This window comes from Tauraco erythrolophus, chromosome 3, assembly GCF_009769465.1.
Source record: "Tauraco erythrolophus isolate bTauEry1 chromosome 3, bTauEry1.pri, whole genome shotgun sequence".
NCBI classification, from domain to species: Eukaryota; Metazoa; Chordata; class Aves; order Musophagiformes; family Musophagidae; genus Tauraco; species Tauraco erythrolophus.
This window is the reverse complement of record NC_141467.1, coordinates 47,619,211-47,642,543: the sequence shown is the minus strand read 5'-3', so window position 1 is coordinate 47,642,543 and position 23,333 is coordinate 47,619,211. Positions and strand designations below refer to the sequence as shown.

The 23,333-nt window shown below is 38.4% G+C and overlaps 1 protein-coding gene across 2 annotated transcripts in view; it reads left to right on the top strand.

The window, feature by feature from the left end:
* ANKRD12 (ankyrin repeat domain 12) overlaps positions 1-23,333 on the top strand; it is a 70,993-nt gene that overhangs the window by 25,865 nt on the left and 21,795 nt on the right. The window contains exons 1-6 of one of the 2 annotated variants that reach the window (XM_086608572.1): positions 2,493-2,562; positions 8,375-8,435; positions 12,052-12,198; positions 13,203-13,403; positions 20,753-20,895; positions 22,475-22,622. In XM_086608572.1, coding sequence (XP_086464698.1) covers positions 2,539-2,562; positions 8,375-8,435; positions 12,052-12,198; positions 13,203-13,403; positions 20,753-20,895; positions 22,475-22,622 — 724 coding nt within the window. In that variant the 5' untranslated portion in view covers positions 2,493-2,538. Of the gene's footprint in view, positions 1-2,414; positions 2,563-8,374; positions 8,436-12,051; positions 12,199-13,202; positions 13,404-20,752; positions 20,896-22,474; positions 22,623-23,333 lie in introns of those variants that run through there. The other variant, XM_086608571.1, reaches the window with a different exon arrangement.

Genomic DNA, 23,333 nt, shown 5'->3' with positions numbered 1-23,333 from the left:
AAATGCTAAATAGCATTGACTTTGTGCAGACTTCTCAAGCACCCTGTTCATTGCATCTTTTGAGTTGGAAAGTCTGCCACTGTGGTGGCTAAATATTTATTTCCACAATAGCTAAGGAACAAAATACTCTCATTTTTCAGTTTCTGTGTTTTCTGTGTATAGCCTGTACTTTCATTTTCAATGTTTGTTTATTTATCTGAAAGTACACATTTTGAACCATCTCTTCTCCTAATTAGATCATCACAAAATTAATATTTAGTGATTATCAAAAAAAGTAGTGTATAAGTCATAGTACTTAATGTGATGCATATATACAATGTAAGAATAAGAATAAATGTAAAGCTATCAAATTATTTAAGCAGCTTGTATCTCTTTGAGCATCTACCAATGTATTTTACTGATTAGTACCAAAAAAAGTGATTCTTTTTAAGGACTACCAACTGCAAAAAGCTTGCCTTTTTTCTACAGAACAAGTTGAAACCAATGTTTCCTGCTTAGGATTTTTGAATTATTTTTAATTGATCCTTTTTATTGCCTAGTGCCTAACAATATTCTAGAGAAAGCAATAAATTTTTAATACCACTTGATCGTATTGTGGGAAATTTACATATGTACATATGAGAAATAATTGAATTGTTTGAAACAAGGGATAAGAGAGCTCTTGGTGAGATTAGACTGAAGTGGAGAAACTGTTCTGTGTAGTGGAAGAGATCGGAATGGGCTTAATGGAGTTTGGATCTGCTTTTGTCGACTTACAGAAGCATTTGCAAATGATCAGTTGCATTAGATTAATTAACTTCCTTCAAAAGTAATAGCACAGATGCTTTATCTCCCAAGGGCTTAGGGGAATCTTAAGGGCTTTTAGATTTTTAGATTTTCTTGTTCTAGCATGTAATAAAAAGGCTGAGGGATGTTTGTTGTTTCCTTCGGGGTTTTGGAGGAGGACTGGTTTTGGTTTTGGTGTGTGGGTTTTACTCTGCATTTTGGTTTGTTTTGGGTTTTGGCTTTTTGGGTGTGGTTTTTTTTTTTTTCCATGTTTCCAAACTCAGAGTGAAAATAGGTCTTCTCTGGGCGCATCAACCTTTCACTTCAGGAATTCTGATGTAGTGTGATCCCATCTTGGCGGTTTCCCTGGTACACGCATTTGTTGTCTGAAGATGGTAGAGTTGGTTTGCAGGTTCTTTTTTTAATTACTGCTGCCTACCCCTTTGGCAACAGTTTAAACTCAAGAGTGTCTGATGATATGATCAAACTACACTTCTTACCTGTGTTTGTTTTTAAATTAAGGAAAGATGCTCTCAAGAATAGTATCTTTACTTGGACTTATATTCTAGTTTTCTTCTAATGAGAATAGATCTTTTAGTTTCATACATCGAAAGTACTGAGTAGCATCCTTTTGTTTTTCTGATTGGCACATAAGTGGGTGTATCTGCCTCTTCTGCCTTTAGAAAATGAATCTGTTAGTGGCTTCATCTGATCCTCTGTTAAGAATGATATCAAGCTGTGGAGTTGTGATAGCCGACATAACTGCATAACGTGTTTCTGCAGCATATAATGAACAGAAGATGTTATGTCTCTACATTTCACTTTGGTAGGCCAAAATGTTGAGGTTTGCAGAGGTTTCTCTCAAGCAGTCTTCTCAGTAGCCTGCTGTCTTTTACATACTTGGACCTCCTACATTATCAAAGTAATCAAACATAAGATAATATTGTGCCTAGCCAGGTTTTTCTCTGTTTATCTTGAAATATGTTTTATAAGCTAAAAATCCCAGATTTATGCAACTAAAAATTCCAAATAGCTTGTACCTATTTTTTCTAAATTTGGTACGAGTTTAAAAAGTTTCTTCATAGATTTTCTAAGTTCTTAGTAAATTTTGCTTTAGAAAATGAAACACTACAATATTATTCTTGTTGCAATAGAAAGGAAGTTCTATATGGATGGATTATGGGGCGGGAGTGGAGGCCAGGGCTGGTTATTGGAGATTTTTTTTTTATTGCTACTGTGTTACTATTCACAGTCTGAATTGCAATGTGGGCTTTTAATGTGCTTTTAATGTCATTATTATGTTACGGTCAGGGAAGGAAATTGGGATGGTCATTAAGACTTAGTAAATTCTTGTCCAGTTTGTATTGTTCCTTTGCTTATTAATCAAGGCTCTAATAGTGAACAGCAATTCTACAGTCATGTATCTGGAAGTAGAAGTAACATAGAAGATACGAATTTTAAAACCGAAGAAATGCCATTGATTATTTTTAGTAAGGTTAATTTTTAAAAGTTTTTGAATAAACTGTGTAATACATATACATACATGCATGCACATACATTCTCGCATAGTGGTCTTTTCAGTCTGTATACATTATAAGACTATTCTGCTTTATGCAAAAATTACTTAGTATACTTTTTATTTATATTAGAGCAAGGACAAGATTGCATCCTACAGCAAAACTCCAAAAGTGGATAGGAGTGATGTGGGGAAGGAGATGAAAGAAAAGTCTTCCATGAAACGTAAACTTCCTTTTACTATTAGTCCATCCAGAAATGAAGATCGCAATTCAGACACAGGTAGAACCTTTTTATTTCCTTAACTGATTATTTGTTGGTAAAATACATCCTAATTTAATTAATTGTGTATTATGGTTTTTATATTGATTTTTTTTTTTTCCCTGTAAAAAAAGGATACTAAGTATAAGAAGTTGCTTGCTTGCTTCTGGATGTTGCATCTCTGTCATATAGGCTTTCATCTTATCGTTAGCAAAAGCTAGCATGCCAGCGCAGTTTATCTGTATTTTCCAGTTGTTTCCTAACCTCATTCTTTTGCTTCTGTTTTAGTAAAAAGTCTTACTTTTCATTGTCATCTCTAGAGATCCATGTGCTTAAACAAATAAACTGATGAAAAGGCATGTAAGTGGCTTGATATGAGATATAGCTGTCAACCTTTCGTAGCCTTTTTTTGTGAGGGAGTTCTTTCAATTGAAGCCCCTATGATCTGTTCAGGATACCTTTTCTGCACAGGCTGTTAGTTCTTCCTAACTTAAGTATATTCTATTAGAACTGATTTCAAGACTTCAGAATACCGTTCTTAATATGGCTCTTTTCAAGCCAAAGTGAAAGAGCCTGGATGTATTCGAAGAGTGCAGTTATCTCTCAGTTTAGTTAATTAGTTATCTATGTATAGTTCAGTAATAGTTCTGTTGGTAGCAAGATAGTATCCGTGCCCTCTGGAAGGCTAGCAGAAGACATGTTCCTCAAATTTGTCAGAGGCTCAGTATTATGGTTTCTTATACAGTACTCATTGTACCTTTGAATGTTTTCATAAACAGATAATTCCCTTAATATGCTTAGATTTAAATGCAAGATAGAAGTATATGCCTCAGTACACATTTAATTTTTGTCCAGGACTCATCTAATGCAGAAGATTTGGCTCCTGGATATTACATACATGCTCTTGTTACTCTAAAGAGAAGATGGTATGAAATCTAAATTTGAAATAGTCACTTACAAAACAATACTCTTGACTTTAGATGTCTATTTTCAGTGTTTTTACAGAATTCTAGAGTCTTACACTATGCATGATACCACTTGATTCTGAAAAGACCATGTATGATTTAGAAGTATGCTCCCAGCATCTGCTTCATTAAATGTATTGCTTGCTATTAGAGTCTAAGTGATTTTTGTAATAGACATAAATATATTTAGAAGTAATATTTAGCACTTATCTAATGTTTTCTGTGTTGGAAGTCTTTTGTCATCTCTCCTCACCCCCATCAACTTTAAATAATTCATTGTCACAGCATCTTGTAAGGTAATGTAATTTTTTGTGTTTCTCTTGCTATAGCATCTATTGTCATGGTTGCCACAAACCAGATGGATTACTCTAGGCTCTTAGACACGCACAAAAAGACAATGAGCACACTACAAAGTCTTCTTGTTACAAGTTGTAGCAGGGAGATGAAAGAATCGGTTCAAGTGGAGACAAGAAATGCTTAATATAACAATAGCAGACACATAGCTTGTAACGACAGTGTAGCAAACACAATAGCTCATTGTTGGTTTCATTACTGCTGAGGTAAGTAGGTAAGAGCGACTACCCTCTTCCACAGATGGGGAACTTGGTGCATAAGCTTTCTACAAACTTAAGAAGCAGGAGCGATACTAGGATTAAAAAATAGTTCCTATAATGCTCATTCTGTACCTAACCAATTAGATTAGACCAGTGGCAATTAACCACTTGCATTGGTGACATGTTTGACACTAACATGGATTAGGACTGACATCAGTGATCATGAAATGCAGTGCTGCTTCACAAACTCATCTTAGACATTGAAAAGGTTTACCGTGGCTGGACTAAACTGTTACCTCGGACAGAAGTGTCTGCCTGCTCACGTAAGGAGAATGGCAAGTGTCATTTGAGAAGGAAGAAAGTACATTTTTTGAGATGAGAGTGTAAACAGAGACAGAGGGAAAAGAAGAGGTGATGCAAAACTTCTTACCAGCTAGTAGTGCTAATGTTTAAAAATAAAACACTTCTTTAAATCTCGGTTTTCTTCGGATATTTTCTGAAAATCTGTAGTGGTATTCTAGGGAAATAGTCAAAGGTTCTGTATACAATTCATAATTAGAAAGATTCTGAAAAAATATGTGGTACTACTCCATTCTTCCCACTGTTCATTACAGTTCCAGGATGCATTTTATATTTCCCTATAGTTTTAGTTTTAATAGTCTTCCAATATGTATGTTTTTTTTCCAGAGTTCAGAATAGCAAAAACATTCCTACTGCTTTGCTAAATAGTTTCTCTGTAACAGATGATGAGACCATTGAGTTTGATTTTTCAAATGTTTTTAAACATTTAGGGTCTTCTAAAAATGTGTCTGAGTGAACAAATATCAAGAAATGCCATAAAAAATAGCCCTGTGCTAAAAAATTTAGTGTAATTAATTTATAAATGGCTTGTCTCTGTCATACATGACAGGGTTGCTAGCTGATTGTAGAAACGTCATGATAATTGGGTTTCATCCTGTTTAGGCAGGTAAATCAGTCAAAGAATGGGAATACCTAATCGGTAGAGCTTTACATCGTTAGAGCTTTCTCGGTTCTATCTCCAGAGTATTCATTCATAAACTAAGATTTTTATCTTTTTTCCTTTATTTTTGTAAAAATTGCCCCCTGCAATTCCACCTCTTGCTCCTTTTTGTAGTGGCATCTTTTTGGTTCAGGTGTTGTCTAGAAACTGTAAGTGATAACGAATGTGGACAGGCAAACCGAATGTTAACTTAATTTGGAATTAATTTTTTTAATTCGATTCTTACAAAACTATACATAAAGTAAATTTTGCACCCAGTCAGTTTTGGCAAGGCTGAAATCAAACAGAATTTTTAGTGTCCCATAGGAGTCTAGAACAATTCCAGTCCTCCTGTTTATCTAAATTTAGATTTAAATCAGTGTTTTTGCCTAAGAAACTGCTGCAATAAATTATATTAAATATTTTCAGATTTAGCCTTTATGTTACTTTCTTAATAATTTGAGGCTGGTTAGGACTGAGTCCAGTTGCCTAAATGTAGCCATGCAATGCAAGTTGAGATGCCAGCAGTTGCTGAGAAGTCTGCACAGGGCTGAAAGATAACATGAGCCACAGAAGACCTGTGGCCTTCTGAAGAGGCCAGTGGGATGATGACAGTGCCTGAAATGGCACTACATACCTGTCTTTGAGCAACAGCATCCTATTCCCAGTTTCTTTTGTTGTGCAGGAGTGTGTCTGTTACACTGTCGGACTGTTAGGCCGGCTATCCTAAACTGCGGGCTCTGTTATCGCATCCTCGTTCTTTGATCAGAACAACCACAAAAAGCTAATACAATGTATATACTGCACTCAGATTTTTAGAAAGATTCTACACACAAGCTTAGATTAAGACTGGTAGAATGGATGGTGGAAGGAGAAACGTTTTTCATACCTTCTTTAATAAATTCTCTGATTTGAAATTTCCCAATCCAAAACCATAATTTTATTGAAAAGCCATCACTTATTTAGACTACTTAAATAGCATTATTTAAATTTTAAAAATTTATTTAATTAATCTGGTTATTTTTAAATAACCTCTGATGTGGTTATCATAATAAGAACAACAGTCAAGTGCTGCTTTTGGAAAGGACAAGTTTGTTTGCTTTCTCCACCTTATTAGTCTGAAGAGAGAAATTTGAATTTTTCATAATAAACATAACTGCAGATCAGAAAAAATCTTTTCATTGTGAAGATAAGTTTAGGTGCTTTTTTTTTTGTAGTCTTAATACATAGTTTGTTATCAGGAAACTGCAAGAGTTACAGTTACACTGAATGTGCTAATTTGTTGATCTTCCCTTGGAAATTATGTTCTCCAGATATTCGGTTTATTTTCTATTCTTTATTGTTTATTTTCAGTTTTGTTTTCTGACCTCTTCGATTTCTGTCTTTAAAGTAGTCCAAACATGGCACAGCCATATTTCTTTTAGCATTTAATTGACATCCAGAAGAGCAAAATAACTGACCACTTTATGTTCCATGTGTACATCATAGTAACACAATTTCTGTACTTGTGCTTGCCATAGTTACAGAGGTCAGTGGGACTGTTGAAGGGAATGTTTGCACACTGTTACTGCTTGCTGGATTTGGACTTACTGCTCAACTCTTACAAGTTTTTTTAACTGTTTTTTTTGAGATAGAGACAAGAAAATGGAGTTGGTTTTGTGTGCGTGTATGCACATAGTGTGTTGGTTTGGTTAAACAAATGTGCCATAAACTTAATTAGGTATCACAGTAGTAACTTGATAACTCTGCAGTGTACAGTATACTGTGAGGTCTTTTCATCACATTCTCATCTTTCACTGAGGGTGGGAAGCAACAGTAGTCATGATGTGTTTCTCTTTAAAATAATTTCAGTCAGATTACCACAATCACACAGATCTCAGTATCTCTGTCTCTCGTAACTTTGTCATCTGTAGAATTGATCATCTTGAACTGTCTTCCACAGGGTTAGTAATAAATGTTAGTCTTTTGCTGTATATCACTCAATCTTATAACTTCCTTAGAAGCATTTATTTCAAACAGTTGATGTTTTAACTTGGCATGGTGCTATTTCTTAATCCCATTATTCCTTACAGTTTGCACTATGATAGCAGTTTTACCTGAAACCAGAGTATCAAGAGCCCTGAAGTTTGAATTTGGTCTTTTTGCTTTATTTCCTTTATCTGCTAAGGTGGTTATTTTACCAAATGAAATATTCTGTTAGTTTGGCGTAATTTGTTTTGAGAAATACACGTGACATTATTTAATAATTCATTTTCCTAAAACGTTTAGAAATTACTTGACTGGGAATTTGTAATTTATCTAAATTTAAAAAAAATCAAACACAAACAAACAAAACCCAGATACGTCATTGGTTGCCTTGGAACATAATCTGTCTTGCATAAATTCTTCTAAAATAATTGCCAGTGATTCTTATGTTTCTCATGCCAGTACATTTAAGTACTGTGAGTGAATTTCATTAAGCTCCTCTACAAGTGAGTGCTCAAATGCACCTAAATCACCGTTGCACATAATTTGGCTATTTTCAAATCCTTTTTCTAAAGTGTCAGATGAAAAACTCACATTGCAAAAGGAAAATCTTAAAAGGAATGTTGTCCAGATAGATTTGGCTGCATGTTATGAAGGTTACGTAATAAATGTAATTGAACATGAAGCCACTTGAAGAGTTTTTATTTTTTTTTAATAACAAGTAAGAAATTCCCTAATGTTCTAACTGCTGAAGAATACCAGAAAGTGACAGAAGTGAATGTAAAAGAAGATATTTGTGTTGCCTAGACTTTGAAAACAAAATACTCAAAAACCCCCTAATTTACTTTTCCAGTCAACTTTATGCATGAAATTCTACCTAAACTTAATTTCTTAAACTGATATTATTCCTTTATTAGGGAAGTTATTACTGTTCAAATTGTATAAATGTTAAGTATACAGCTGTGAAAAGGTTTCTGTTACCACAAGATAAAGAATAGCTGAAAAGTCAAAGTTCCTAAACACTAAGTTGATCTTCTGCTAAATAAAGTATAGTGTACTGTGTGATGATATTCTTGGAGTAGTGAAAACAAATCTTACAATATGTTCTGCAATAAGCATAATGAGAGTTCCCAATAATTTAGAAGAATTTTTCTGTGGATTTGTGTAGCTTCTTTATAAACAGCTGCATTTGTTCTTTTCCTTGGATTTATTTTTTTAAAAAAGGTAATTTTTTACTATTGGATTATTTTTTTTTTTTGTATAAAAATTTCTCTTTTATAGGCCCTTCTCCCTTCCTTTTGGTTCCTTCCATCCGTCTTGTCATATGTTGTTTTATCTTGTATATTCAGAACCAGAGCATATGCATGAGATCTTGGGGGAAGGCAATAGCCTCTTACAGGACATGCTCCAGTAAGTGGACTATCAGATGGACCTGCTGTAGTCCTGAGACTTTCTTTTTTAGGTTTGTTGTTGATCATATTAATTTTGTGTATTGAACTGTTTAGATTTACTGAAAACGCATATGAAGTCTCACATCAATTTTAATAAAATTATGTCTTTTTTTGAGTGGTAAGGGCATAATTACAGCATAACTTGGTGAAAACAATTGTATTCTTATTTGGTACTTTTAATTGGTAAGCTTTAGAAATGCTTTACAAACACTGCGTTAGTAGAGAGTAATAGAAAAGTAATTTGCCCCACCACTGAAATGCATTGGAATATATAGGGGAGGACAATATATGTTTGACAATATGAAACATGAGACAGGAGTAAATTGCTCTCATTTACTTACTTACTTTAATAACAAAATTATTTAAAAAAACAAAACCTACGAACAAAAAATAACACAAATCAAAACCCTAAACCCAACAAATAAAAATACCTGGAAAAGTACAATGTATAGTAAAAAAGTAAAAGCAAGATCATCAAAAGATTTTTTTCACTTATTTTGATGTATTATTTTCTCAAGCTGAGTATAGCTATAAAATTGTAAGGAATAATTCAGAATGAAAATGAATGTGTTTTTTCAATAAAAGAATCATGAGCATTAAATAGCATAAGCTAAGAAACAGCAGATCATGCCAGACAAATTGAAATGTGTTGCTTTGATGAAAGTACTAAATGAATCAATGAAGAGTATGCAGTACATTATCACTGGAGAGAGAACAGCATATTCACAATGAAAAGTTGAAAGTACAACTTCATTGTAGGTTTTCTTTAAATTTTCCTATGCAGATATTCCACCAATAGGGCAGTAGTGTTGATTCCGATATTCAATGAATTTTTAGATATTCAGGAGTATGAAATGCATGCAGTTTAGAAAAATCTCAACAATTACTTCTGTAAATGGGATCTTCTTACCTTTTTAAACATGATAGATAAATTTGTAGGATTTTTTTAATATGTACATAGGTCTGTAGCTTTCCATTCTTAATAGTCTTGCTGATAATTGTTTAGTGTGTAAAATCATGTATTTCTTATTTGGTCACTATGGAATTCAAAATGTGCACTATTTGTGTGCCATCCTGTGCCTGAGGAGCATTATGTTACTAGAGCCTCTGTCTGTAATCAAGCCTAGAAGATGAGATTTAGAGAAGAGTAGGAAGGCAGAAAATGAGTTGAGAGGAAATGAATGAAACAAGAATGGCCACAGAGAGGACCTAAGGCAGAAGTGGAGAAAATCAAAAGATAAAGAGTCGTCGTTTTGGGTCTTAATAAAACATGGAATGGCATGATTAGCAACCTCAAATGGACTTAAGCTTCTGATTTGTAATCTTTATTAATTTTTGTGACTCTGCAGACCATCAGTGAAGTTTGCCTCAGTAGAGTCTTCTGATTTAAGTTTTTTTGCTCTTGCAACTGACGGATTTTTTTTTTTATGAAGTTTTTATCATACAAGTGTTGGAGGTTGACATTTAGGAAAGGAAACTGGGAGACCAATGTAATCATGGGAGCAGTAATAAAAATAAAATCCCTACCTCCTACTTTGACTTAGTTTAATCATGTTTCCACAGTTTTTTTAGTGTGGTCCAGAATACTAAGATTAACTAAAACTGAATGAACAATGTCTCATCAGATGATCATCGATCACAGTCAGAATAAGATGAAATAATTTGTTACACAAAAAGCTAAGATGATCAGTGTGGCAACCAGGCTTATTAACTAATAGTAAGAATCCCCAACCAAGCCTCAACCAATTCTCAGCTAAATTCTAGCATTTTAGTATGGACAAGTCTGGTTAATTGGTCCAACAACTTTCCCTCTTGCCCCCCTTTCATTTGTTATGTGTTCTCTGTTGTAATTTTTAGATCTCAGCATTGTTTCATGTTCTGGCTTCATGGGAGTTAGCGCATCAGCAAGCCACAGAGGAGAAAAAGTGGGCAATAGACACCCTTACTGAATTCTGTCCCTGTCTTTGTGGTCAGCAGTCCAGCCTGGAGGGTGAACTGGAATTACCCGTGACTGTAGGACGAAGAGTCCTGTCCAGCTGTTAAAGGCCTGTTGGGAAGGTGATCAGCAGGGAGGCTTCCAAAAGGAGAGGGTGCAGTAGAGTGAGCAGAATCTCTGGAAAAGCCTAATACTGAACCTAGGCTTTTAGGGAAGGAAATAAAGGGAATTATTTGCTCAGACTTTCAAGATGATGTTTCTATTGGTTGGGTCTCTTAGAATATTCCTCCTTGACAGTGATAGCTAGAATTATTTTATTTTTTTAACTCTTTTAAAAATTTTAATTCCAAATCACCTAATTTCTGACTAAAGTTCCTTGAGCCATCTTTTACATCCTAAGGCCTCTGAAGGAAAAGGTAGACATTATAGATCTAACATGTAAGTAATATAAGCTACTTACAAGATATAAAATGCCGAATTTGGTAAGACTCTGTTAAGACAGAAAAAGAGCAGCTGCAGAAAAGACAAGATAATTACAGAAAATGAATGGTCTTCACTACACATAAATGCAAACTAATATGTCTCTAGAAAATACAGTTAAACAATAATGACCAGATAGGAAGATCTGCAGAAAGTAGTTGTACCAAAAGAAGTTTGATGCATTGAGAGTTTGTGCTTGTTTGATGTTGAGATCGTGAAATATTGCTTCAGTTAAAAATTATTTAGTCAAAGTCACTTAATCACAAATCAATTGTTTTCTATCGTACTTTAACCTAAATGCCTAATGTGTTTGGTTTACGAGACCTTTATACAGAAAAATGAAGGAAGAACTTTTGAAAAGCATGGAAGACGTAGACTAAAGTTTCCAAATTACACAAATAGAATTCTAGTTTTGAAATTCATTAGATATTAGAAAGTTGTCTGATTTCAGGGCACGTTTAACCAATCTGGAGATCTGTGAGAGTTTGTAGGTACTGAATAGCTTTAGAAATTATCTGTTTATTCAGATGTGTAATTTTAGCTCCTAGTATAAAACTCGGACATGACATATTAAACAACTTGTGTAAATATTGATAAAAGGGAAGAAGTTATGTATATAAAATAGCTGTATGTGTTTGAAAGATATGAATTTTAGAGAAGAAATTGCTCTAAAGTGAAGTAACAGGATAAGTTTGAAAGTAATTTATCCAATTACCTAACAAATACTAGTATTAAAAAGTATTTTCCTAATTTTTAACGTGGTGTCTTGAGAGAAGTAGAATACAGCACTGTCTCAGGTGAGTATTGAAGGCTGAAAGTTGACTAGCTGATTTTACGGAATTTTTTAAGTGCCTGACTTGATTGTCTTAAAGTTGTGACATATACAGTCGTCTTGCTGTGAAACAGGTTTTTCATCTTTTAGAATTTTTTATTAATCCTCCTTACAGCTTTAAGTGCTTTAACTCAGTAGCATATTATTCTAATATGATTAAAATAGGTAACCAAAACTAATGCAAATGCAGTAAATTAGAGATGCAATTTCTGTTTTTCATCACCTGCCAGCAGTCACTAGTTCACATACCTTAAAAGGATGGTTTTATTTCTAGAAAAATATTGTAATAGAACAGCAGTTTGAGTTTTTAAATATTAATATTTCCAGAGAAGGAAGGTCCGGAGAAAAAGAAAATGAAGAAGGATGCTGGAAATAAGAAATCAACACCAGTTAGCATTCTTTTCGGTTATCCTCTGTCAGAGCGTAAACAGATGGCACTTCTCATGCAGATGACAGCAAGAGACAACAGTCCAGGTGATCTTACAAAGTTAATAGTTTTCTTCCTTCTGCCTGTTTAATTCTGTCCCAGTCAGAATATTCTGAACTCTAATGTTTTTCAATAATCCTTGATTTTTTTTTTAAATTTTTAAAATTATTTGTAATTCCATTAAAACTCTATTTTTCATTGACAAGTAATTTGATGAAAAATTCTTTACCTCTGTACTTGTGTGCAAAGCTTTGTGTTAGGATAACTGTAAAACCTGAAAATCTCTTTTCTTCTTTTTATTATTTTTGCCTCTCAAACACTGTTCCATATGCATTATTTAAAAACTGAAATGTTACCTGTTTTTTCATGATGTTTAACTATTGTCTCATTGTCTCAATTTGGAGCAAGATTTGAATTCAGAACAAAACTGGATTATTTCCTTAGGAATAATGGGAAAGAGAAGACACCTTGTTTTTAGTTCAGAACTTCAAACTGTCCTTGGTCCAGTTGTATTTAAAAAAATCTTTGTGTATGTATGAGTTCTACAGGTGTAGTGTTTTTACAGAATTGGCATTTAAAAGTGAATAGCTGTGGTTCCTTAAGAAACCATCAAGTCCACCCAAAAACATTTGTGTTGGCAAAGCCGAGGAAGCATATGGAGTACAATACATAGACATTATTTCTTTAAAACTGGCATCCTGCTACATAAAAATATAGTGGAGTTGTGCTGGAGGAAGGGGAAGCGGGGTAGATACTAATCTGCATGGTCATGCTTTGTCCTATTTCAGCAGAATTTATACCAGAGTTTGTGAACCTTATAGTTTGGATAGACTTCATCTGTCCTTGAAGGCTACTTCAAAAACAGTGAGATTTTGCAAAACACCTTTTTGCACATTGCGATTAGGCATTGTGTTGATACATGTGAAGTGTCAAATACATGCTTAATTTGAATATAATTATTCACTGATTATTGTCATCTCTGAATGCAAGTGTTAAAAACTAAAAATAGTGTTAAATAATTTATGGTCACATTTAAAAACTTATTTTGTAGACTCTACCTTAAATCATCCATTACAAACAACACCAACACAAAAGAAAACTCCAAGCTCTTCTTCAAGACAAAAAGACAAAGTTAACAAGAGGAATGAACGAGGGGAAACTCCTCTACATATGGCAGCAATTCGAGGGGATGTTAAACAGGTTAAAGAGCTAATCAGTTTAGGTGCAAATGTGAATGTAAAAGATTTTGCAGGTAAGTTGATACACGTTCTCTTAACTGTATGAATTCAAAATTAATGCTGAAGTTGTCAGACGTTTAATTTCAGTTCATGCTATACACAAATGAGAAAATATAACTTAAAACTTATTAGAAATTCTCAAATCATGTTTTTGATTTCTGATGGCAGTAGTAGTACTTCGCACTATAATACATAGTATATTATTAGAACGTCATATTAATATCTGAAGGCTTCAGTTGTGGCCAGGGCCTTTGCATAGTAGGTATTTACAAAAATATATGTGCATGCTTGCTGAACTGTGTAGAATTATATTAGGCAAAGTCAGTAATTGATAATGGAATTGTAGGCTATGTGAGGAGATGGAAAGTTTAGTAACAGTGAAAGTGGTAGCACTTTAATGGACATTGTCTTCTTACTGGGACAGCTAACATGCACCACAGCAGATGAGTGTGTTGTAGCTTGCACTTGCCATCTAGTCCTGCTAGATTAATGATAGTTTTGATATGTCAGCATTTGCTGTGATTGCAGCACTGATTGATGAATTTTAAGGTAAGTTGTAACTTGTACCATATATTTAATATTCCTTATTTGATATCTTTCTTTACGGTCTGTCTATAAGACCTCATAAATAATTTTTTTGGAACCTGCTGGCAAACTTTTGTCTGTTTTGCTTTTGACACTCTCACAGTAGTTAAGTTTCTACATGTTTTAGTAAAAAAATCTCCAGCAGAGTAAATATAAGATCGCCAAAGCAATGCCTTCACAGAAGATAGAACCTGCAGTTTTGAGTTCAGTAGTTGCCTGAGATAAGCCACAGTACTTGCTGTTTTTTCCTCAACCAGTGTAGAAGCGCATAAGACTTAGAAGCTGGAGTACTGGGTAGCAATTTAGGGTATAGAAGGAGGTTGAGGTAACAAGGAGGGATGGAACAGAGTGAAAGGAAGAGTAAATCAGAGGATCAAGATAAAGGGTTGGGTGAGGTGGGGTTGGGGTCTGAGAGACACCTTGTCGTGGTTTTTGGACTGAGGATCGAGACAAGAACCGAAAAGGGAGCACCCACCAACCATGGTCTCGGGCAAAACATGACTCAGGCTTACTTCTTAAAACGAAATAATTTATTAACAGTTACAAGAGACACAAGGGAACAAGAAAACCGGTTACTTGAGAGGAGAAAGAGAAAACAAGGCCCGATCTTAAAACAACACCTCCCCACCCCCTATTTTCCTTTCGTTCCTGGCTCTGCCTTCCCCCCAGCGGCGCAGGGAGACAGGGAATGGGGGAGTACAGGTCAGTTCATCCATGTTGTTCACTGCCGCTCCTTTCTTAAAGGAGGAGGAGTCTTTACACCATTTTTCCCTTGCTTCGGTGGATCCCCTACTCACAAAGAAAAAAGTCCCCAAACTTTTCCAAAGTAAGTCCTGCCCGCAGGATTGCAATCCTCCCCATGGATCGCACCAGTTCGGGCTTTACCAGTCTCGGCCTCTTAGGGAGCTGCTGCCACTCGCGTCGGCGTGGGTCGTCCCACGGTCTCCAGATGCCTCCACGACCTCGTCGTGCATTCCATGCCCCATTATCAACAGTACCTGGTCGCGCATCCCCTGCTCCACGACCTCTCCTGGGCTCAGGCATCTCCTTCCCGACGTGGGTTTCTCCACAGGCCACGAGTGGGCCGCTGCTCCGCCGAGTACACCCTGGCTGCAGGGGGGCCGCCTGCCATCTCACACCGATTTGCAAGGGAAGCCTCAGCTCCAGTACACCTCCTCCTGCTCCATCTTTGCTGACCCGGTCGTTGTAATTGTCTTCTCTTAGATATTAATCCTCTCTGGGGAAGCTCGGCCCGGCGGGCACCCCGGGAGTGGGGCGCTTACCGAGTCCCCCATGCGGCTTCCCCGGCGCCATCTTGAGCACATGGCGCCGGCCCCGGGCCCGAGCGGCCGCTCGGCCGGGAGCCGGGAGCGAGGGCAGCGCCCTCCTGCTCTCTCCTCGCTCCTGAGCAAAAAGCCCCTTTCCCGCCCCTTTGTCCCAACTTAAATAGGGCAATTCGCAGAGGCGCCGCCTTGGCTCAACCTCCCCCGGGGGGATGGGACTCAGATCTGGTGGCACAGGGAGCAAATCCCCTCCCCTGCCACCAGAACACCCCCCCCACACATCAAACTATCACATTCCACCCCTCGCCTCTGCGAATTCCCTATTTAGGCACAACTTCAGTTAAAACATTAAACAAGAACACACATTTCACAAACAATCCACCCCTAGTTCCTTCACCAAACACAACAATCAAAGTTTCCCAAGGTCCCTCTGTTTTCACCACTCTGGAGTCCATGTTTTGCCCGTTACCTCTCCCAATCACTATTCCTATCTCGAATTCCTCAGCCCCACGTTGGGCGCCAAAATTGTCGTGGTTTTTGGACTGAGGATCGAGACAAGAACCGAAAAGGGAGCACCCACCAACCATGGTCTCGGGCAAAACATGACTCAGGCTTACTTCTTAAAACGAAATAATTTATTAACAGTTACAAGAGACACAAGGGAACAAGAAAACCGGTTACTTGAGAGGAGAAAGAGAAAACAAGGCCCGATCTTAAAACAACACCTCCCCACCCCCTATTTTCCTTTCGTTCCTGGCTCTGCCTTCCCCCCAGCGGCGCAGGGAGACAGGGAATGGGGGAGTACAGGTCAGTTCATCCATGTTGTTCACTGCCGCTCCTTTCTTAAAGGAGGAGGAGTCTTTACACCATTTTTCCCTTGCTTCGGTGGATCCCCTACTCACAAAGAAAAAAGTCCCCAAACTTTTCCAAAGTAAGTCCTGCCCGCAGGATTGCAATCCTCCCCATGGATCGCACCAGTTCGGGCTTTACCAGTCTCGGCCTCTTAGGGAGCTGCTGCCACTCGCGTCGGCGTGGGTCGTCCCACGGTCTCCAGATGCCTCCACGACCTCGTCGTGCATTCCATGCCCCATTATCAACAGTACCTGGTCGCGCATCCCCTGCTCCACGACCTCTCCTGGGCTCAGGCATCTCCTTCCCGACGTGGGTTTCTCCACAGGCCACGAGTGGGCCGCTGCTCCGCCGAGTACACCCTGGCTGCAGGGGGGCCGCCTGCCATCTCACACCGATTTGCAAGGGAAGCCTCAGCTCCAGTACACCTCCTCCTGCTCCATCTTTGCTGACCCGGTCGTTGTAATTGTCTTCTCTTAGATATTAATCCTCTCTGGGGAAGCTCGGCCCGGCGGGCACCCCGGGAGTGGGGCGCTTACCGAGTCCCCCATGCGGCTTCCCCGGCGCCATCTTGAGCACATGGCGCCGGCCCCGGGCCCGAGCGGCCGCTCGGCCGGGAGCCGGGAGCGAGGGCAGCGCCCTCCTGCTCTCTCCTCGCTCCTGAGCAAAAAGCCCCTTTCCCGCCCCTTTGTCCCAACTTAAATAGGGCAATTCGCAGAGGCGCCGCCTTGGCTCAACCTCCCCCGGGGGGATGGGACTCAGATCTGGTGGCACAGGGAGCAAATCCCCTCCCCTGCCACCAGAACACCCCCCCCACACATCAAACTATCACACACCTACAAAAAAGGCAGGATTCAGTAGATGTTTCCTAAATGCAAGGGCAACCTTGAAAAATAATACAAGTGTGACGTGCACATTATATAAACAGCATAACGAACTACTCCTAATACTCTGCCTGTCAACATTGGCTCTAAATACTGGCTTTTTTGCGTCCACAGTAGAAGTGGATCATGGGAAAGTGAAGAAGTAAATTAAAGCAAGGGCCGTGTTGCTTTTGATTTTGTTCAAAAAGACCATTCTCCCAATGTGAAGGGTGATGCTGAAAGGTGACAAAATTTGTGAGAAGTTTAACTAGACCTACAGCAAAGCCTGCTAAAGATGCTCAGTTTATGGGTCTGAATGGTTATAGTGAGAATTATATTCATGGGAACGAGTGAAATGAGCTGAGGTAGCAGGCCCCAATGGGAGAAACTAAGAACTAAATGGTACAATAAGTTGTCAAACTAATTGTTAGATGTCAAACTTGACATCAAGAGAAGATACTAATAAGATGGACTAAATCCAGGCACAAATACAGACTGGGTGGTGAATGGATCGAGAGCAGCCCTGAGGAGAAGGACTTGGGAGTACTGGTGGACGAGAAGCTCAATATGAGCCGGCAATGTGCTCTTGCGGCCCAGGCGGCCAACCGCATCCTGGGCTGCATCAAGAGGAGCGTGGCCAGCAGGTCGAGAGAGGTGATTCTTCCCCTCTACTCTGCCCTCGTGAGACCTCACCTGGAGTATTGCGTCCAGTTCTGGAGCCCCCAGCGTAAGAAGGACATGGACCAGTTGGAGAGGGTCCAGAGGAGGGCCACGAAGATGATAAGAGGGCTGGAGCACCTTTCCTGTGAGGACAGGCTGAAAGAGTTGGGGCTGTTCAGCCTGGAGAAGAGGAAGCTCCGGGGTGACCTTATAGCGGTCTTCCAGTACCTCAAGGGGGCCTACAGGAAAGATGGGGAGAGGCTGTTCAGGAGGGCCTGTTGTGATAGGACAAGGGGTAATGGTTTTAAAATAGAGGGAGGTAGATTCAGATTGGATATTAGGAAAAAATTTTTTACCATGAGAGTTGTAGAACACTGGAACAGGTTGCCCAGAGAGGTGGTGGATGCTCCATCCCTGGAGACGTTCAAGGCCAGGTTGGACGAGGCCCTGAGCAACCTGATCTAGTTGGAGATATCCCTGTTCCTTGCAGGGGGGTTGGACTAGATGACCTTTGAAGGTCCCTTCCAGCCCTAACCATTCTATGATTCTATGATTCTAAAATCTTGATTTTTAGATTAATAAACAGATCAATAGTTTCTCGGTTTACAGAGGGTAGCTGAATTTGTGTTTGAAGATGAAGCTGCCCAGAACTGGCATATAGAGGAAGAAAAGAAAGGAAGCAGAAGTAGAACCCTGTAAGATCTTCAGAGAAGTTGAGAGGGCAGATGAGAAGAACCTGTTGACAAGAGCAATTTTAGAAAAGGAGGGGGAGGTTCAGGGGAAGACAAGCCCATAGAAATCACAGAGAAAAATAGAAACACTTCAAGAAGAAATGTCGTGGTGGATTAAACTTGACTGGCTGCCAGATACCCACCCAGTTGCTCTCTTACTTCCCCTCCTTAATAGGGCAGGGAGAGAAAATAAGATAGAAAAAACCCCTCATAGGTTGAGTTAAAGATTGTTTAATAAGAAAAGCAAAAGCTGCACATGCAAGCAAAGGAAAAAGAGGAATTCATTCACTCCTTCCCATTGGCAGGCAAACGTCCAGCCACTTCCTGGGAAGCAGGGCCTCCGCAGATGTAACGGTTGCTTCGGGAGACAAACTCCATAACTACGAACATCCCCCTCCTTCCTTCTCCTTTCCCTGAGCTTTTGTTGTTGCTGACCATGACATCATACAGTATAGAATATACCTTTGGTCAGTTTGGGTCAGCTGTCCTGGCTATGTTGCCTCCCAGCCTCTTGCCTGGGGGGAGGCAGAGAGAAAGCCTTGACACCGTACAACTGCTGTTCAGCAGTAGCCAAAACACTGGTGTGGTATGAGCACTATTTTAGCCCCAAATGCAATGCACAGCACTGTGTGAGCTGCTAGGAAGGAAGTTAACTTTGTAGTTTCACCCCAGCATGACCTAGTACAGATGTATAGCTAATTTTAAAGGCAGATGAAAGGATAAGGAGAATAGCTGAGAGCTAGTTCTGAATCAATTGGGAGCAATTCATTAGAGACATCATGCGGAACTCTGGAGGAGGTGTTTGGGATCAAGTGAGATACTTTTCCATTGGTAATCCGAAGTGAGAAGCAGAGGTGGCTGAGCTTCAATATCCTGTGCAGAGGAAGAAGTCAAGAAGAGGGGGAGGATTTGAGCAGTGAGTCATGAGTGGAGAAAAATAAGAACTTGGGATGCAGCGAAGTTTAGAGAATTAGAGTTTTTTAGCTAAGAATTTGGCAGAACTAAAGGAGCAGAAAATGAATTAGTAATGGAGGAAGTAACCCTGCTCATGAAATATCTGCCAGAATGATACTGCTGTGTGAGAACAAGAGTAAAGGAAACAGATGTTGAGAGCAAGCCAGGACTAGAGTTGGCAGGCTGGACGTTGTGATAGGATAGAAAGACAAAGCAGTAAAAAGTGGAGAGGAATTAATTACGGAGAGAATTAATAAGGGGAAAGAAGACAAGGATCAGAGGGGTGAGAGCAGAAGAGTGTCATCTTTGTGGGTGAGCAGGAAAAGGGCAAATGACAAGAAAGTGGAAAGAAGGAGGTGGTAGCCAGGCAGTGTTGGAAGTGAGTGACCCAAATGATGATTGCAGAGAAAATTTAGTATACAAAACTCAAGAAGAAGTGATTTGTTGTAGAATAAGGTAGAAGCTTTTTTCTTTTGCCTTTTTTTTTTTTAATTTAAATGAGTGGCAGGTGAGAAGTGAGATGAGAAGAGGGGTGTTTTCATCAAGATGAGAAATTACCTCACTGAGAGATTAGATAAGTTTTCTTGTATCTCCTCTTTATGAATGTACAAGACCATTACTGGTTAGATGCAGAGTTCAAGTGAATAAACTCTTCCAGACTTGCACTGGTTTTGTTGGAAACAAAAGTTGAATACCATCCCAGAACTGGGCTTTGAGAAGGCATCAGCAGCAGGCTAGACGTTCAGGGCAGCTGTGAAGTGGAAAGCGTCAAGTTGGGGAGAGGAAGTTGAAGTAAGGAATAGCATGTGTGGGTTGATGGTCATCTTTGGTTGAGGCTCTGCTACAAAAAATGAGCACTGAACTTCAGATTATCAATGTGGAAATCAAAATTGCTAAAAATGGCTAATATTCTAGGAAATATCAGAAATAAATTCTCTGCCGATATTTATTAATAGCTTGCTATCTAGACTAATAGCTACTGAATGTTATTAATGATTCCTGGTACATGTTCAGTGGCTCTAAAGGAGCAGTGGTTATGATAATTTGCTGTACTTACTGTTTTCAGTAGCGTGGTTTTCAAACTGTTTCCATATAGAATAATGTTGTTTATATATACCTAACAGTGTGTTCAAATGCTCACTAGTCAAAGAATTTCTATCATGTAGCCTGGGGATTTTGTGCCAGATTTTGTCTTTCTGTATTTGATTAGCGATTTCTGTGTTCAGTTTAATCACAGTAAAATTTGGAATTTGGCATGAGGTTTAAAGCTGATAAAGCATATGTTGTTCATCAGATGGATGGCATTCCCTTCCTGCCAACTACTGTATGTGACTGTAGTTTGAAATGTTTCAAGGCAATAAAGATCTATAGCACAGGAGAAAAAAACGAACTTAAATCTTTGACCTTTCAAACTTACACTTACCCCTCTTCGCTGTAGGTTGGACACCACTGCATGAAGCTTGTAATGTTGGTTACTACGATGTTGCTAAAGTTCTGATAGCAGCGGGAGCTGATGTGAACACTCAGGGCTTGGATGACGATACGCCACTTCATGATTCTGCTAGTAGTGGGCATAGAAATGTGAGTGTACAGCGAGAGTGGGAGGGGAGTAAGTAAGTGGTTTGAAATGCTCGGCTGTCCTGGTTGCTGTCATATGGTTTTATAATTCCACTTCTGCTGTTTTGGGGGCATCTTAAAGTTGTTTTGGTTTTCTTTGTTTCATCTTGCTTTTCATCCTACTTCTATGGCCAGATATTTTCTCCTAGTAACTGTTTTCTTAAATACTTAAGTTTCACTTTTACATTTTTAATAAATAAACATTTTAATTACTTTTTTTGAGAGACCTCTACTGTATAGAATTCTCAAAAAAAAAAAGTCTGCAAACAGTACACTGTGGGTTTGTGTGTGTATATATATATACACACATATGGATATAAATATTTAAAGATACATATCCTACATTTATTTTTATATATTTGTTTATGGACTTTGAAATAGAGCAGTGATGTACATATATTCTTAATATTTTTTTTTTAATTTACCAGTAATGACTTAGCAGAGAAGATGCAGTGGAGCACTGTAGGTATTTTACATTAACTTCTGAATTTGTTCTTCTTTTCTGTAAACTAGATGACTAAATGACTCCACTCTCCCTTGATATCTCTTTTATTTCATTACTATGTGTGCAATCTGCTATATAAAGAGATTTGCATAAAGCAGAAAATGGAAAATATCCTTAAATCAACTATACATTGCAAACAAGATGTTCAGTTTGAAAGGATCTTCTGGGAAGGCTAGAGAAATGAATTATAATAATCTGTGAATTTTTTATTAACTGTTCAGTAACAGTTTCTTACGGATATGTAAACAAAACTAGGTCTTTAGATTGAACTTGTATAAAACTTTAGTAGAGTTCTGGACAACTGGACTTCTTGCTTGTCTGGTCTCAGTATAAGTATCTGTGACCATTTCACTGACATTATGTATCAGAAAATTCTGAAGTTTCATGTTAACATATCACTGCTGAATTTCCCCATTCTTAGCATGTGGGACCAAAAAAAGTCACTCATAGTGGATACCGTGCTGAAAATGTGGTGGCCCTGGTATCGTAATGTTAACAATTTATTGTCCTTCATGCTGGAGAAGTTGATGATTTTGCTGTATTGGGTTCAGTTGGGGACGGAGGTAGTTTCTTCTTCCAATAAGATACTTGGATCTCTGTTAGGGCTTTTCTGAAATGCTGTGGCAACCAGTAGTACTGCTACTTGAAAAACTTTTCCTGTTCCTTAGAGTTAAGTGCTATAAAATTGGGATCAAGGAGGTGAATTGAGTGCAGAGGAGTAGAGAGTTCGGTAGGTGAGGAACCACATGAATTGTGTGAGGAAATGCAAGAACAATAGGCCACTGTTGCTTTTCTTTATGATGATGCTATGTCTGTGTAACAGAGGACAAGTTCCTTTAGTCTTCCCTGTTACCTCTTTCAATGAGCAGATTACTTATACCTGGACTTTGAATCCTAGTTGCTGAAGTCTTGCTTTGCAGTCTCCGTTTCATAGGTAGGAGTTTAGGGTAGCGTATCACGTTATCCACATTTTGTGTGCAATGGAAGATTGCAAGTAACTTGTGGAAAAACTAAAAGTTCGTTTATTTAATGCTGCAGATTGTGAAGCTGTTGCTTCGACATGGTGGAAATCCATTTCAAGCCAATAAGCATGGAGAGAGACCTGTTGATGTTGCTGAAACTGAAGAGTTGGAAATGCTATTGAAGAGGGAGGTGCCTATCTCTGATGATGAGGACAGTTGCTCAGGTACAAGTAGACATTTAATTGCATACTTCAAGTATATCAATTCACCTGAAGTTAGGTGGGTGGTTTTAATCTTTTGCATAGAGTTGCTGCAGGTAGCAATTGCTATTGCTAAGGCTGTTTTTCACTTTTAGTTATAGAGGTAGTTTTCAAATCTTTCCATTGAATTATCTGAAATGTTTATTCTGACTTTCTTCTTCTTCTCTCTCTCTCTCTCTCTCTCTCTCTCTCTCTCTCTCTCTCCCCCTTCCTGCTCTCCAAATCAATTGCATTTTAGAATGGTGGTTTTACCAGAGAAAGATAATACAGAGTAAAATATGGTATTTATTATGATATGAAGTGGTTTCTGAGAGGTCTTCTTGAGGGGAAAATATCCCCAAAGCCACTTATTTCACATTCTTAGTAGATTAATCAGGAGCTAGTGTCTCACATGGGTATAACTTAGTTACATTTACTCAGTGAAGAGAAGTCGCTGCCAGCAGGGGAATCACTGGTTTGTGAAGGTGACCAGATAGTAGCTTGCTTATGTGGAGGCAGTAATTCTTGGCCCCTACTGTATTTCTGAAGATTAAGGAGCAGGTATCACCTCTCGAGACACAGAAAAAACTATTGTCTCCTTAGAGGCGAAAGATTCTTGACCATGAGTAACTTGCTTGAGTGCCAGGCAGCAGCAACTCTTCATTCTGCTTTCACAGAATCTTCAGGAATTCAGAT